This window comes from Typopeltis vanoorti, chromosome 10 (genome assembly GCF_054136105.1).
Source record: "Typopeltis vanoorti isolate ZY-2024b chromosome 10, IOZ_Tvanoo_1.0, whole genome shotgun sequence".
NCBI lineage: Eukaryota > Metazoa > Arthropoda > Arachnida > Uropygi > Thelyphonidae > Typopeltis > Typopeltis vanoorti.
The window spans coordinates 38468708-38483702 of record NC_143558.1 but is presented as its reverse complement, the minus strand read 5'-3'; the positions used below and the strand labels follow the sequence as shown (position 1 = coordinate 38483702).

General features: G+C 35.8%; 1 protein-coding gene across 9 annotated transcripts in view; it reads right to left on the bottom strand.

Moving 5' to 3' along the window:
- The window catches only part of LOC150102349 (cyclin-dependent kinase 20-like), a 162187-nt gene that overhangs the window by 100577 nt on the left and 46615 nt on the right, over window positions 1–14995 (bottom strand). For all 9 annotated transcript variants that reach the window (XM_090399289.1, XM_090399288.1, XM_090399290.1 and 6 more), the window contains one exon: window positions 7699–7735. In XM_090399289.1, coding sequence (XP_090255415.1) covers window positions 7699–7735 — 37 coding nt within the window. The remainder of the gene's footprint in view (window positions 1–7698; window positions 7736–14995) is intronic.

Sequence of the window (14995 nt, the reverse complement as noted above, 5' to 3'; positions counted from 1 at the left end):
TTATTCCAATTCTCCTGAGTAGACAATGCATTAGAACTCTTACTAATAACCATCTTAAGCCTCGCATCATCTGCAAACAACTGAATATCTCTTTGTAATCCAGTGACAATATTACTGACATGAAGACTGGAGAGTAACAGTCTGAGTACTAATTCATTATAACTAATTAATAACAGAATCACTTAGTTAATTTAAATATTTTTATTTATAAAATTTTTGGCTATGTTTCATAGCCATTTTCAATATTAAATAATAGGGAAAACAATCACAAAAAAGAGAAACATCAGTTCAGTTGAAAGTGTGTGATATTATCTGTACTATTTCCTGCGAGAGGATAGCTCAATCTACATTAATAGATATTCAAAAATAATTACAATAAAATAAAATAATTTCAAATATAAACAGTTAATTAATTACAATTTATGGAGCACATGAATGATGAGTATTAGTCAATATAACTCCCCAAAATTGAGAAAATTAAAGACAATCATTTTGTTAAGGTTTGGATTGTGAATGTGTACTTCACAGCTTTCTTCGAACAATCGTTCCAGAAGAAAACTTTCATGTAATACTTTGGTTATATTCCACTGAATCCTGTGTTCTATAGATCAGGGTTTCTCAAACTGTGTTCCGCGGAACACTAGTATTCCCTGGAAGGTGAATAGGTGTTCCGCGAGAAGTTCTGAAATTTGTCATTTTAGTTTTCTAAGCATTTTTCATGAATAAATATTTTATGGTGGAAATATTCTGAGGAGAATAATATTTGTGAATATGTCGAAAAGCTCAGATCCAGAATGCCTAATAACATCTGTAACATCTGTGTATTGTTAATTTTCACACATTGGCACCTTTCAACATTTGGGAAAGGGAATACCGCTGTTTATGACAGGTCATAAAAATTGCCTGCAAGTGGATTATGACAATGGGCGGTGTAACCGCTGTTCTCAAAACTGAAGGAAATGACTTCTGTGTAGCAAATGTCAGTAACCAAGTGCCATATTTTTAAACATGGAAATATTCACGAATTATCATTAATTTTCACACATCGAAATCTTTCAACAATCGGGAAAGAGAATACTGCCGTTTATGACCGACCATAAAAATTGCCTGCAAGCAGATTACAACAATGGGCGGCGTGTTCTCAAAACTAAATGAAATAACATCTGTGTTGCAAATGTCAGTGACCAATCAGCAAGGAAGTATAAAGAAAATTTTTCCACTGAAATTGAAGATCAAGGTAGTCTCTTTCCGGTTCTCAAATCTAGTAATACTGAATACTTTCTTCGCACGTTCATATTGCAATGTGTAAGTGCTTGTTCTGAAACCGGAGTGCCATGATTTTTTTAAAAGTAATAGGAATACAGATTTAAATTCTAATATGAATAAGAGACAAGGGACTTTGTTTAATTTTGGTATTAAGAAATCTCTTATTGAAGGTGTTTGTGACGGAACAGATAATGAGTCATCCACCTCAAGCCTACAAAGCGATCTACAGGATGTACAAAAGGAGGGGAAAACTACGAGCACACAGGAGAAAAAGTCTGCATTCAGTCGTAAGTACTTATAATAATATTATAAATATATTTGGTGATCAGAATAGGATATGTCAATGAAAATCAGCACAAATTAATTTAATGATGGTTTACTGAAGCTTTAATTAAATCAAACTAATTGATGTTTAATTAATTATTAATTAACAACTAATTATCAATTATTAATTAATAATAAAAATCAGCTAAATTACCAATTAATTATTAATTAATACATTACAAAATAACCAAGGTGTTCCATGAAAAATTCAGGATTTGTGAAGTGTTCCAGCATAGAAAAAGTTTGAGAAACCTTGCTGTAGATAACGTGTGGCTTGATAAAAATGATTTACTAGGTTCTTTAAGTGAAATATATTCCTGATGTTCTTCAAGACGAATTTGTGCAGAACAACTAGTCTGTCCAATTTCTGTCCAAGAAAGAGGAGAATATTTGTCTTTGGGAGAGAGAGAGAGAGAGATAAGGAAGGTATTAAGCTATTTTTTCTGAAAGTACTTTAATATACAAATACAAATTCTGGTAACTTCTTCTTGAGGTAGGTTAAGACAAAGGCCATAATTACTGATTACTTTATTGATAGTTTTTTTTTTTTGTATTACAACCATTAGAAATAAACATAGCTCTGATAACAGACAGTTCTTTGTTTAGAAGAAAATCTATAGAACATATTTTATGAGCTCTGTGTAATTAGAAATTTGACTACACCATATTTCTGACAAAGGTGATGATGTGAGTTAGAATGAATGTATTTACCAATATGAATTGGTTTTCAATATAGTGAGAACAGTAGACTAAAATTTGATTGAAGTAGAATGAGAACATCCAGAAAAGGAAAAAAATTATTATCTTCTACTTCCAGGAAAATTTGATTCTTGTATTTTTTGGTTTAATTTATTCAAGAAATTCATGAAAATTGGACAGCGAGAAGTTCCATATAGCAAAAACATCATCAACATAGCTATACCAAATCGATGGTTTAGGTGAAAATATGTCCAAAATATGCTGCTCAAAATGTTTCATAGAGTAATTAGCTACAGTTGGAGAAATGGATGATCCCACACTATCTGTTTGTATGAGGTAGGTATTGAAAAGTTCTGATAAACACCTAGAACAAAAATGATATTAAAGCAACTCTTCTTATAAATCCTAAAAGAAAAAGAACAAATTATTACAATTTAATGAAACATGGGGGGGTTAAAGGGTTTTAAGATATGTTCTTTCTTGTGGTTATATCAGTTGCTTTAATATCATTTTTGTTGTAGGTGTTCATCAGAACTTTTCAGTCCCCCTCATATAATTTGTTCTGGCAGTTGAAACATCCTGAATTAATGACAAAGTCGAATAATTTTATAATATCAGGAAGAAAGTCATTATGAAGTAATTCAATCATATTTTATTATTATTATTATTATTATTATTCCTGATACCTCCAAGGAGTCCGAAGACTCATCGTGGGAGGACATCTACAATTCTCTCTACACCTAACCTCTACTACGAATCATCTCCATCAACGCCATCTACCGCCCACTTCCAACACCACCACAACTAGTAATTTTTGTCTGTAAATTGCGTGTGTTCTGAAGGGCCGATTTGTATGTATGCGGGATGAAAAACCCGAGTTTCCGGGAGAAAAAAACCCTGCTACCTCCATATGAGATCGGCTAACTCACCTTCGATTGAAATCGACCAGATAAAGATTCCTCCCATCGCGACGAGAATCGAACTTAGGCCTATTCCAATCGAAGGGCGCAATGTACCGTCGTTCTTCCAATTGCGCTACGGAGGCGCTTAATAATTGTTAGAGGGATATTTGTAAAGAGTGAGACTAGATCAAAACTTACTAGAAGAGCTGTGGCTGGCAAGGATAATCCAAATTTTATTCTAAAAATCTATTGAATTTTTTATGAAAGAAGCAGAGTTTCCTGTAAATGCAGAGATAAGATTAGATAGGTATTTTGAGAGTTTATAAATCAGACATCCTATGCAGTTCACAATAGGTCTTAATGGCACATTATCTTTATGTAATTTAGGAAGGCCATACAGTCTTGGAGGAAAATTATGATGAACTTTTAGCCTTGTTACTGTTTCTTCATCACAGAAATAAACTTTGCCCAAGAAGCTGCTAAGTTAATTGATTTATGATTGAGCTGGGTCTCTATCACTGCTCTCTATCAAGCACGTCTCATTTATAGGCATGTGAGTTTTTCATTACTAATTAATCAAATCCAAGAGACAAAGAAACAATTATTTTTCATCAATCATAATACTGATTCTATTATGACCAAATTATCTAAAATATTACCTGTTGAAGAATTCGATACTGTTTACAAGAGTTCTTCAAACTCAGCAAATGAAGTTTTTATGTCAGTTAAACAGCATCACATACAAAAGTTTCAATCTCTATTAAATAAGAAAAATATGCCAATTAATAACCAGAATGACTCCTCAAAAACTGTCATTAACATTTCAGGCTGTCCTTTATCTAATAAGGGCGTTGCAAAGTCTTGCAAATAATAAATAAGCACACAAGACAGAGATACTTGAAAGGAGGGGGACGAAGTGATGTCATCGTGCTGACGGGTAATCCCGGATACTGTATCATTGGAACAAAGGATTGGAAAAGATATTTAAGAGAACTAAGACGGGACAGAAGGTCACAACTCTTAGTTTTTCCCTATTTCGGGGAACCCAGTTCCAGGTATGCGGAGGTGAGGCTGTAATCAGGAGAGCTCCTGTTAGGATGTATGGAAGTGCCAGGAGAATGCGACTACCTGCAGATGTAACAGAGACTTTGGCAGATCCTTCCCAGTAACCTGATGAGGAATTGAAGTGGTAGTATAGATGGGAAATCATCCCGACTGTAACGGACAGTCTCCATAGCAAAAACTACAACATTGTCTAAGCGACAATCGTAACTAAGGATGAAGACGCACAGTCAAGCTATCCATATTGAAGCTTTGTTCAATTGACTGGACTGATAATGTAAAAGAGCAGGGGCGAATTCTCCATGCTTGCTGTGGAAGCTCATTAATTGAGAAAGAAGTAATATTTATTTGTTAATAAATGCATGCATTTATAAGCATTGTATTTAGGCTTTTATTTTTGTAGACAGAAATGTTTGCGTGGCAATAAATGGGCTTTGCATTGTGTATTGAAGGCCGATACTTGCTCATCTAGTCAAAGCTATCTTGGCTCGCTCGGTTGTAGGAGCTTCTGGGTCCTTGCTGCAGCACTGTGATTTCATGCGCGTGCATAGCCATTTCACATCGTCTATATATACCATTTCACATCGTATATATATATGTTGACTGCGTATGGCCCGTGTTGCTTAAACACGGGCCATACGCAGTCAACGTAGCTCTAGTCAGTGAGCTTCAGCCAGCCTTTACAAGTGTGCGTGTTGCTTGGGAAAATTAAGTTACAACCAACTTTTTATGATGATGTTATTGATCAGTTCATAAAGAAGAACCATAGGGTAGAATTTGTATCCAAGTAACTAAATTGAAAAAGACAGAATATCATTTGTAAAATAAATGTTGTATTTGTATAATTAAATGTAAATAAATTTCTAAATATACAATTTTAAATGGTCAGTAATTCATTATTCTGCTAATCAGACTTCAATCACACCTCTCACACCCTGAATGATAACAAGAGCAAGAGTGAATTTCAAGACCATTCGCCCCCGTAAAAGAGTACTGTAAGTGAGCTCGTTTTGTTAATGTTTACGAAAAGTATAATCAGAATTAGCATGTGTAATGTTAGAAGTTAGAAGTGAAATGTTAGAAATTGTGATATGGTTATGTATGGGTGAATTGATTGTATAATTGTATATATAATTGAAGTATTTAGTTTAGCTTGTTACTCAGGGGACAGCTGCACATTTACTGCAGATAGTTTAGCACTGTGGTGAGGTTAAGTGAATGTTATATGTAAAATAGTCAATTGTATGTTGTACCTATTAGGTATAGATAGGCTGAGAGAATTATTTTCTCCCTTTAGGTATATGAATTGTAGTCCCTTACCAGTTAAAAATAAAATATTATTGAATGATAACAACCTTGCCTGATCACTTGCATGCACCATCTCTAAAAAATTAGCGAATCTGTGTGCCAATTAGATACAGATCTGCCATGATTATCTGCATGAATATATGTAATCTAATTATGAACTTGCCATTGTTCCTTCCCTACATTCTCAGACTTATATAAAATTCAATTAGAATGGCGCAGTCGTAAAATCAAATAAATTTTTCTGATTGAGAAGTGTGAGAAATTAGGTGACCTGTTTTTGTAGATTGACTAAAGGCTAAAGGTCTGTTTACTTGCAGTAGGAACATAGGATAAGATTAATAAGGGTTAACTGAGAGATATTTGTTAAGTAGAATAGGGTTATATTAAGAGTAAAGTAGAACCAAGGTAAATGAGGCATAAGGAGCCGGAGTAGTAGCACGTATAAGGTTAACAAGATGCAGTCGAGTCTAAATTAAAATTAATAACAAAAAAACAAAAATTTGTGCAAACAGAAGTAAATAAAAAAATATTACAGCTGCATGCACATTGCTCAAGAGCTATTTAATAGCAGCAATTTGTGAGTGTATTCCAAAGGTGAAAAGGTTAAACAAGGTAGGAGTAAAATCGATGAATGAAGAGATTAAACATGAAATCTGGAAGAAGAAGGCACTATGGAGTAACATAAGATGAATGTTAGTAATTATCAGTTGCATGAAGAGCACAAAGAGCCAGGAAGGTAGTTCGGTTTGTAAAGGCAGCAAGTATGAGGTGCAGTATGAGGAGAAATTAGTTAATCAAGGTAAGAAAAATCCTAGTGAGTTTTTTCGATATGTGGCAAGTAGAAGGAAAAAGGACCATGGAAGGATGATGCTAGCAGATTGGTAACCAATGTGGAGGATATAATTGAATTATTCGATGATCTTTTTTATCAATATATTTCATCCTCATGAAGGCAACATCAGGAGAAGGTGAAGTGCAGAGGGTATATGGCAGATGAGGGACTGATAGTGAATGAGTAGGAAATATATGAGGAATTAAGTAAAGTTGATGTTAATAAGGCAATAGGATTTGACAGTATATTGCCACATTTTAAGGGAATGCTCTATGGCATTAATGGCACCTTAGGCACAATTATTTAACATGAGCCTTGCAACAGGGCAAATCCCAAAGGAATGGAAGGTGGGAAAAATTTTTCCACTTCCCAAAGGGACTAATTATAGGCCATAAGACTACGACTACAAATTATAGGCCAATCTGTGTGTCTGAGATTGTTGTTAATTATTAGAGAAGTTGGTGAGAACTAAGATTGGTAAGTGGGTTGATAATAGCAGTATTCTTTATATGGTTAGCATGGATTTGTTCGGGTGAGGTCATGTTTCAGCAATCTGCTTCATAATACAACAAGGTGACAAATTCCCTCACTAAAGGAAATGCATATACAGTGGTGTACTTGAATTTTTCAAAGGCTTTTAATAGACTGCTACATGACAAGCTAGTAGCTAACTTCATGCCATCAAGAGAAAAATGAAGTGAATCTGTTCAGAGTATCATGTATGGAGATTCGATGATTCTGGATGTTCAGAGTAAAGTGCCAGAGGAGTGCTTGCCAGGTGGAACAACAGAAATTGTGGAGGAAATGTAGAGGAGATGATAGTAAAATTAATTGTACGAATGACCTAAGAGGTTGCATGAATTGTGTAGCAAGAGAAGAGATTTGAGATTGATGTTAGGGATAGTGCAGCAGAAAGGTGGGAAGATAGTGAGTGGGTTACTCTGTTATTTTTGCAAGGTTTTTGTAAACCTATACTATGGTCTAGTATGTTAATAGTATGCATTGGTAACTGACTTTCTGAAAGATAGCAGAGTTGTGTACAAAATGGATAACAAAAATGATATCAAGACTGTATAATACTTGTTATGAGCAGTGCTTGGCAAATTATGCAAAATCCTACTCAACCATGCAAAAACTGTACTCATCCAAGATCTCCGATTTTTTTTTTTTTTTTAATGTCAAGTCTCAATAAGTCAATAAGAGCTTCATAAACTGATCAGTGGTATTGTATCTGTGTTTTTTAAAGTTAAAAAGATATTTTAGAAACTTATATTTTGTTAATTAATAGGTTTAGAGTCAACTTACATTTTCATGGTCAATTTGCTGCAGAGCTTTTATTTCCCTGCAAAAAAATAAATAAGTAAATAAATAAAATAAATAACGCTTATGCTTAGAAATTGTTAATTCTTGACCACAAAGATTAATGAAAATTAACTATTATTTAGATATTGGTCAAGTGTGGGTAAATAACTAATTTAATTACCAACTAGTTTCGCCGGCTTGTGCTGTCAGCTTCATCAGGAGTACAATCAGGAAAGCAAAGAAACAAAAATGACAAGCTAAATGTTAACTGACAATTCTATTTCAATAACAAAACAGTAGTGCACGTGAAGCAATACGTGTGTTGCGGAATAAATGATTTACTTGTTGAGATGCATTTTGTAGTTAGCACTGAATTTCATTTCTCGTGTTTTTATTGATCTAATTAAAGTCTTCCATATATCTGGTAGGATTAAACCTTGGTTCCTGTTGAGGTTATTTGTGAAACAGGCAACTGTAGCAGCTTCTTTGAAGATTCTGGAACAGTAGTTTTCTTCTATATATGGTATAAGACTTTTATTCCATTCAATAATGTGGTTGGTTGTGGAAAAATGGGAAGAAAGGCCAGAAATATCTTGTCTGTTGTTTCTAACATAGCTGATGTGTTCCTTTTGTCTCACTTTGAAGCTTCTAGATGTCTGACCAATGTAAATTAGACCACAGGAACAAGGGATGTTATAAACTCCTGCATGTTTGTAGAAAGGATTGAAATCTTTTGGTGATCTTAGAAATTTCTGGATAGTTTCAACTGGCTTGAAGGTCACTTTAATATTGTGTGGTTTTAGGATGCGAGCTAGTTTTTTAGAGATGGCACCAACGTATGGAATAGTTATAGTAGTTATATATTGGGTGTCATCACATTGTCTTTGTGGTATATCAGAGAAGAGAATCTTGTTAACAAGTCCTCTAAGGTAGCCATTTAAAAGTAGATTGATTGATATTTTATTTAATTCTTCTTGTAGATCATTATAGATCAGGTATAGATCAGTATAGATCTTATAGATCATTATAGAACATTGTAGATCAGGATATTTAGTGGGGTGTTGCTACAGACCAGGAGCACAGAGGATAGGGACCAGGAGATGTTTACACAGCTAAGTTTGGCAAGTGCAAGAAGAATGATGGTTATGGGGGATTTTAACCACAGTAGTATAAATTGGAGAGAGGAAGATGCATGTAGCAATAGGGGAATGGAATTTCTAGAATTCTTGAGGGACAAATGTCTTAGGCAACATGTAACAGAGGGAACAAGAGGTTCAAGAGTTTTGGATTTGGTTATAGCATCAGAAGAGTTGATAATAACTGAGATGACATCTCTCCCACCAGTTGGAGAGAGTGACCATATGGTTTTGACTTGGAAAACGAATAGACATGCAGGAGTATCAAAGAGACGGGAACTTATGTGGAATTATAAAACAGGTGATTATAATAGTCTTAGACGTCAACTTCGGGAAGTTTCATGGAGGAAGGAATTGGAAGGCCGGGATATCATTAGTGCGTGGGAAATTGTGAAAGAATATTTGTTAGCAGCAATGGTAAGTTGTATACCACGAGTGAAGAAGAGGACATAATTTGGAGTAAAGTGGATGACAAACAATATTAAACAGGAACTGCATGCGAAAAAGAGGCTATGGAAGAGATATAAGGAGACAGGTGAAGAGAGGATGCATGAAGAATATAAGACACAGGCCAGAAGAGTGACTAGTGTGGTACGGAAAGCGAAACTGGAATATGAGAGGAGATTGGCCCTAAGAGCCAAAGAAAATCCTAGGGAATTTTTTAGCTATGTGGCCAGTAGGAGGAGAAATGACTGTTGAAGAATGATATTGTGGGATAAAAATGGGAATAGAGTGACTGATGCAGAGGACACAGTGGAATTGTTCAATGAACACTTTATTGGAGTATTTCATTCTAGAGGAGTCAGTTTTAATGCTAGAGGGATAGGGCTGGTTTGAAGTTTAGAGGTACAGGAGGAGAGTATGTTTCAGATACTGAGTACTCTGGATGTCAGTAAAGCTTTGGGACTGGATGGTATTTCACCACGAGTTTTGAGAGAATGTGCCAGGGAACTGACAGTGCCTTTAACCTGGCTTTTTAATGAAAGTCGGGCTTCGGCAAAGGTGCCCAGGAAAGGGAAGGAAGGTAAGATAGTGCCATTGCATAAGGGTGGTAACAGACTGGAAGTGTCTAATTATAGGCCAGTCTGTGTGTCATCAGTAGTTGTTAAGATCTTGGAGAAAGTAGTGAGGGACCGTATACAACATTGGGCAGATGAGGGTAATGTTATCTGTGAGAGACAACATGGATTTTGGAAAGGGCACTCTTGTTTTAGCAATATGCTAGCCTTTTATAATAAAGTTACAAGAACATTAGATGAGGGAAAGGCATATACTGCAATTTTCTTACACTTAGCAAAGGCATTTGACAGGGTGCCACATGATAAGCTGATATTTAAGTTGCAGCACATGGGTCTGGATGTCAGATTGGTCAACTGGATTCAGGATTGGCTGTCTGATAGGTATCAGAGAGTTGTGTATGGTGAAGCAGTTTCAAGGAGGCAGAGGGTTACAAGTGGGATACCACGGGGCTCAGTACTAGGACCTATATTGTTTAACCTTTATATCAATGACATTGCCAGTGGATTGCAAGGGGATATTCAGTTGTTTGCAGATGATGTGAAGCTAGGAAGGATTATTAGTAATAGTGCAGATGTGGTAACCCTGCAAGAGGATTTGAATAAGCTAGATAGATGGGCAAATGAATGGGGGTGTCAGTTTAATGCAGCAAAATGTAAGGTCTTGAGGTTTGGGAAACATCGATGGGATGCTGCATACTCTATGGGAGGAGTTATGCTGGAGGAAGTAGAGGAGACAAGAGATCTGGGGTTGATGGTTGATAGAAACCTGAAGTTTAGGGGACATATTGCAAAGGTGGTGAAGGTAACACAGAGGATTGCTGCAATTATGAGAAGGACACTGACCTGCAGAGATAAGAGGGTTATCATTCCGTTGTATAAGTCTCTGATCATACCACACTTGGACTATTGTTCTCAGATTTGGTCTCCAGGATTTGAAGGGGATAAATTAACTGTGGAAAGGATACAAAGACAGATGACAAAGATGGTTTTAGGACTGTACAAGGATAGTTACGAGGATCGGCTGAGGGAATGTGGACTGCAGAGTTTGGTGGATAGAAGAAGGAGAGGTGATATGATTGAGACTTTTAAACTGTTGAGAGGTGGTTACAGGGTTGACACTGGGGAGTTCTTTCGCTTGGTTGAACAGCGGGAAGGAGTGATGACAAGAGGCCATCCCTGGAAGTTACGAAAGGAAACTGTGAGCAAGAGGGTGAGGAGTGATTTCTTTGCGTGGAGGGTGGTTGAACCGTGGAATGCATTGTCTGATGGAGTGTTGAGAGCGAGAACGGTCAATGAGTTTAAGGAGTGGTATGATAGACTTTGTGTTTCTTAGGGGGGGGGGGATCTCCCCTCGATGAGTCTTGACAGACTTTATGTTCTTAGGAAGGACTTCCCACGATGAGTCTTTCGACTCCATGGAGGCCTGAATAATAATAATAAATTATGGTCTGTGGTGAATTGCATGGCTCTTTTATTTAGCATATGAATAATGCTGAGTTTTTTGGGAGATGTGGTGTGATGAGCTAAAGTTTAGATAACGTCCAGTATTTGTTGGTTTTCTATAAACTGATAAGTTGACACTGTTATTTTCTTTTTTCTTTATTATGATGTCTAGGAGACCTTTTTAAGATCTGGTGTGAATGGGATAGTATGGTGGAACATATTGATTTTGTTTAGGTAATCTAATAGCTCTTCCTTTTTGTGGTTCCAAATGATAAAGATGTCAAAATATCATGTGAGCTATTAGATTTTTGGAGAGTTGATTAAATCCACTATTGGGCATAATGGGGAGCCATCCTTATGTACTTTTGGAATGCCGTATAGTCTGGGAGTTAGAGGATGCATAGATTTTAACTTTTTAATTAGATCTGTAGGCCAGTTTGTCATCTATACAGTGACAACCCCAGACAAGAAGAATCACACTCCCAGCACATTTCTACTGTAGTGATCCCTTTCATCAAGTCAATTTCTTATCAAATAGCAATAATATAAGAGCCTACAACATCAGAGTGGTCTTTAAACCAACCACCAGCATCAGACAAGTTTTAGGATCCCCAAAAGATAAAATACCTTCTACAAATATCCAGGAGTATATTACATTCCCTGCTCCTGTGGTCTTGCCTACACAGGACAAACTTCACGGAGTTTAGAAATCAGACAAAAAGAACATGTTGGTGATGTAAACCAGTGCTTCCCAAACTTCTGGATGTCAGGGCCCCCTTTGCAAAAATTAAAATATTTCACGGCCCACCTCGAAAAAAAATTAATAGAGATATATTATTATAATATTTATTGTATTTATATTCAATACAAAATATACACAGCGAATATTGCAAAAATCAAATGCATATATTACATTTTTTGCCTCTTACCGTTTGGTTCTGAAGACGATACGGTCTGTTCTGGTAAAATATGAAATACTCTCCTTTTTTTTTTTTCAGTCTGTTTCTGCTTCTTCTGATTGTTCGCGGGATTTTTTTTTTATTTTTTATCGACCACTTATCCATCTCAGGGTTAAATTTTTTAACATAGAATAGATCAAATAATATCACCACTTACCGATACTGGCACACCACAGACTGATAACATGAAATTAGTGAATATTACCTGAATAAGGAAATCCCCGGACCAGGAACATTTTTCACTTTTGTGACTTTTCTCCTTTTACGGTAATTAAGCCTAATGCGAAACAGACAGCAAAGGCAGTCTGGTTATTAAAACGTGCATATGATTGGTGCGGTATTAACAAAAGATCGCGCAACCGAAAGGTAAAAGCATAGCTGACAATTGAGTTGAAATGCTAACTCTCTTCAACCGAATTCCATATGTGAAAATGCCATAACATTCATTATATATATATATATTACTTAGTTTTAACACTTTTACGAATTTTAACGCGTTCGGTTTAATTTTATTGCTGCCTTGGGAAATCGGTAAGTGGTGATATTATTTGATCAACAAAACCATATGTTGCATGGGCAAACACATACATCTAATTAATAACAATAGTTTTTAGTTAGATACTGTGTTTGCCCATGCAACATATGGTTTTGTTTCAGTCTATACAGCATAGTTTCTGTATGAGGGGACATGTGATTCATTAATTAGTGTGTTTTTATCCCAGTTGTCTCTAATTGCACTATTTGTTGAGAAATATATTACACAGACCCCTCATACCTTATTCACTGGCATAATAAAAGTACTTAAGTATAAAGAGCTAATAAGCTTCATTTCGGCAATGAAAACATTACTTAAATTAAGGGGATATTAAATCCCACATAGTTTTAAAGCCGAATAAGAAACTCAAAGATTGGAATCAGAGAGTTTCTTGCCGAATATAGTAAACTATAAAGTATCGGCGACACTAGCGTTAGCCAATGCAAGTGATCCTAGTACGTAGTACAATACCGGGCAACTCGTTGCAAAGGTGGAGGAAGTTCAGATAGCTATTCTTATTTTCCATAATGTAAAAACACATTTCCTAGGAAATGTTTGCTGTTATTACATTATGGAGGGAGGTCACTACCCAGACCAGTTTCAGCCTTTTTTGAGGCTTCATCAGTGAGTAGCTAGACCTAATACCAAAGTGTATAGCGAAAAGAACTTATGTACTCTGCGAACGAGTTTTCCAAACAGGTGCAACCATTAAGTTACTTAAGTATAAAGAGCTAATAAGCTTCATTTCGGCAATGAAAACATTACTTAAATGATCTGAACTTCCTCCACCTTTGCAACGAGTTGCCCGGTATTGTACTACGTACTAGGATCACTTGCATTGGCTAACGCTAGTGTCGCCGATACCTTATAGTTTACTATATTCGGCAAGAAACTCTCTGATTCCAATCTTTGAGTTTCTTATTCGGTTTTAAAACTATGTGGGATTTAATATCCCCTTAATTTAAGTAATGTTTTCATTGCCGAAATGAAGCTTATTAGCTCTTTATACTTAAGTAACTTAATGGTTACACCTGTTTGGAAAACTCGTTCGCAGAGTACATAAGTTCTTTTCGCTATACACTTTGGTATTAGGTCTAGCTACTCACTGATGAAGCCTCAAAAAAGGCTGAAACCGGTCTGGGTAGTGGCCTCCCTCCATAATTTAATAACAGCATACATTTCCTAGGAAATGTGTTTTTACATTATGGAAAATACCTAAGAATAGCGATCTGAACTTCCTCCACCTTTGCAACGAGTTGCCCGGTATTGTACTACGTACTAGGATCACTTGCATTGGCTAACGCTAGTGTCGCCGATACTTTATAGTTTACTATATTCGGCAAGAAACTCTCTGATTCCAATCTTTGAGTTTCTTTATCGGTTTTAAAACTATGTGGGATTTAATATCCCCTTAATTTAAGTAAAATAAAAGTACTTATTTTTATTGCCTCTGCAGTATAGTGGCTCTTAGGGAGGGCGTGTTGTTTACCACTGCAAGTGAGTTACTATATCCCCACATGAACTTGTTTAAGCTTTTTTTCATGTGTGAAGTATATGCAAAACTTTTATTGGTAACAGAAAACTAGCTCGGATGACAGTGATAATGTAAAACGAGTTTTGATATGTACATAAAGTCAATATCAACAGTCCCTGATTACGAACGCGTTATGAAAGGGACAGAAAGATTTGGAACTTCCCTGGAGAACATTCAAAGTAAATACAATTAACCACTGCTTTGAAATGAAACATATGAATAAGCAATATTTACTAATATTCGTTAAGCGCCGAAATACGCAGGAAGCAAAGTTTGTGAACCAACACCAATGCGTGAATTTTTCCATTAAAATATAAAAAATAATAAAAAAGAAATAATAAAAGTTAAATATGTTTGTTTTAAAATAAAAAAAATATACTTAGTCTTAAAACATTTTAAATTTGTTTTCATTATTTCACGGCCCCCCTCAACAAAACCTACGGCCCCAAGGGGGCCACAGCCCACAGTTTGGGAAGCGCTGATGTAAACCACAACAAGTATCTCTTCCGGCTTAGTACATCATTTCTGTATATGTTTAACCACACGATAGAGTGGTAAAACAGCTCCATGCCATATCTCGATGACGACTACAGACATCGTTTATTCAAGGAAGCCACAATAGTGTCAATAACCTGCGGAAATCTCAACAGAAATCAGGGTGTAATTCTAAACAG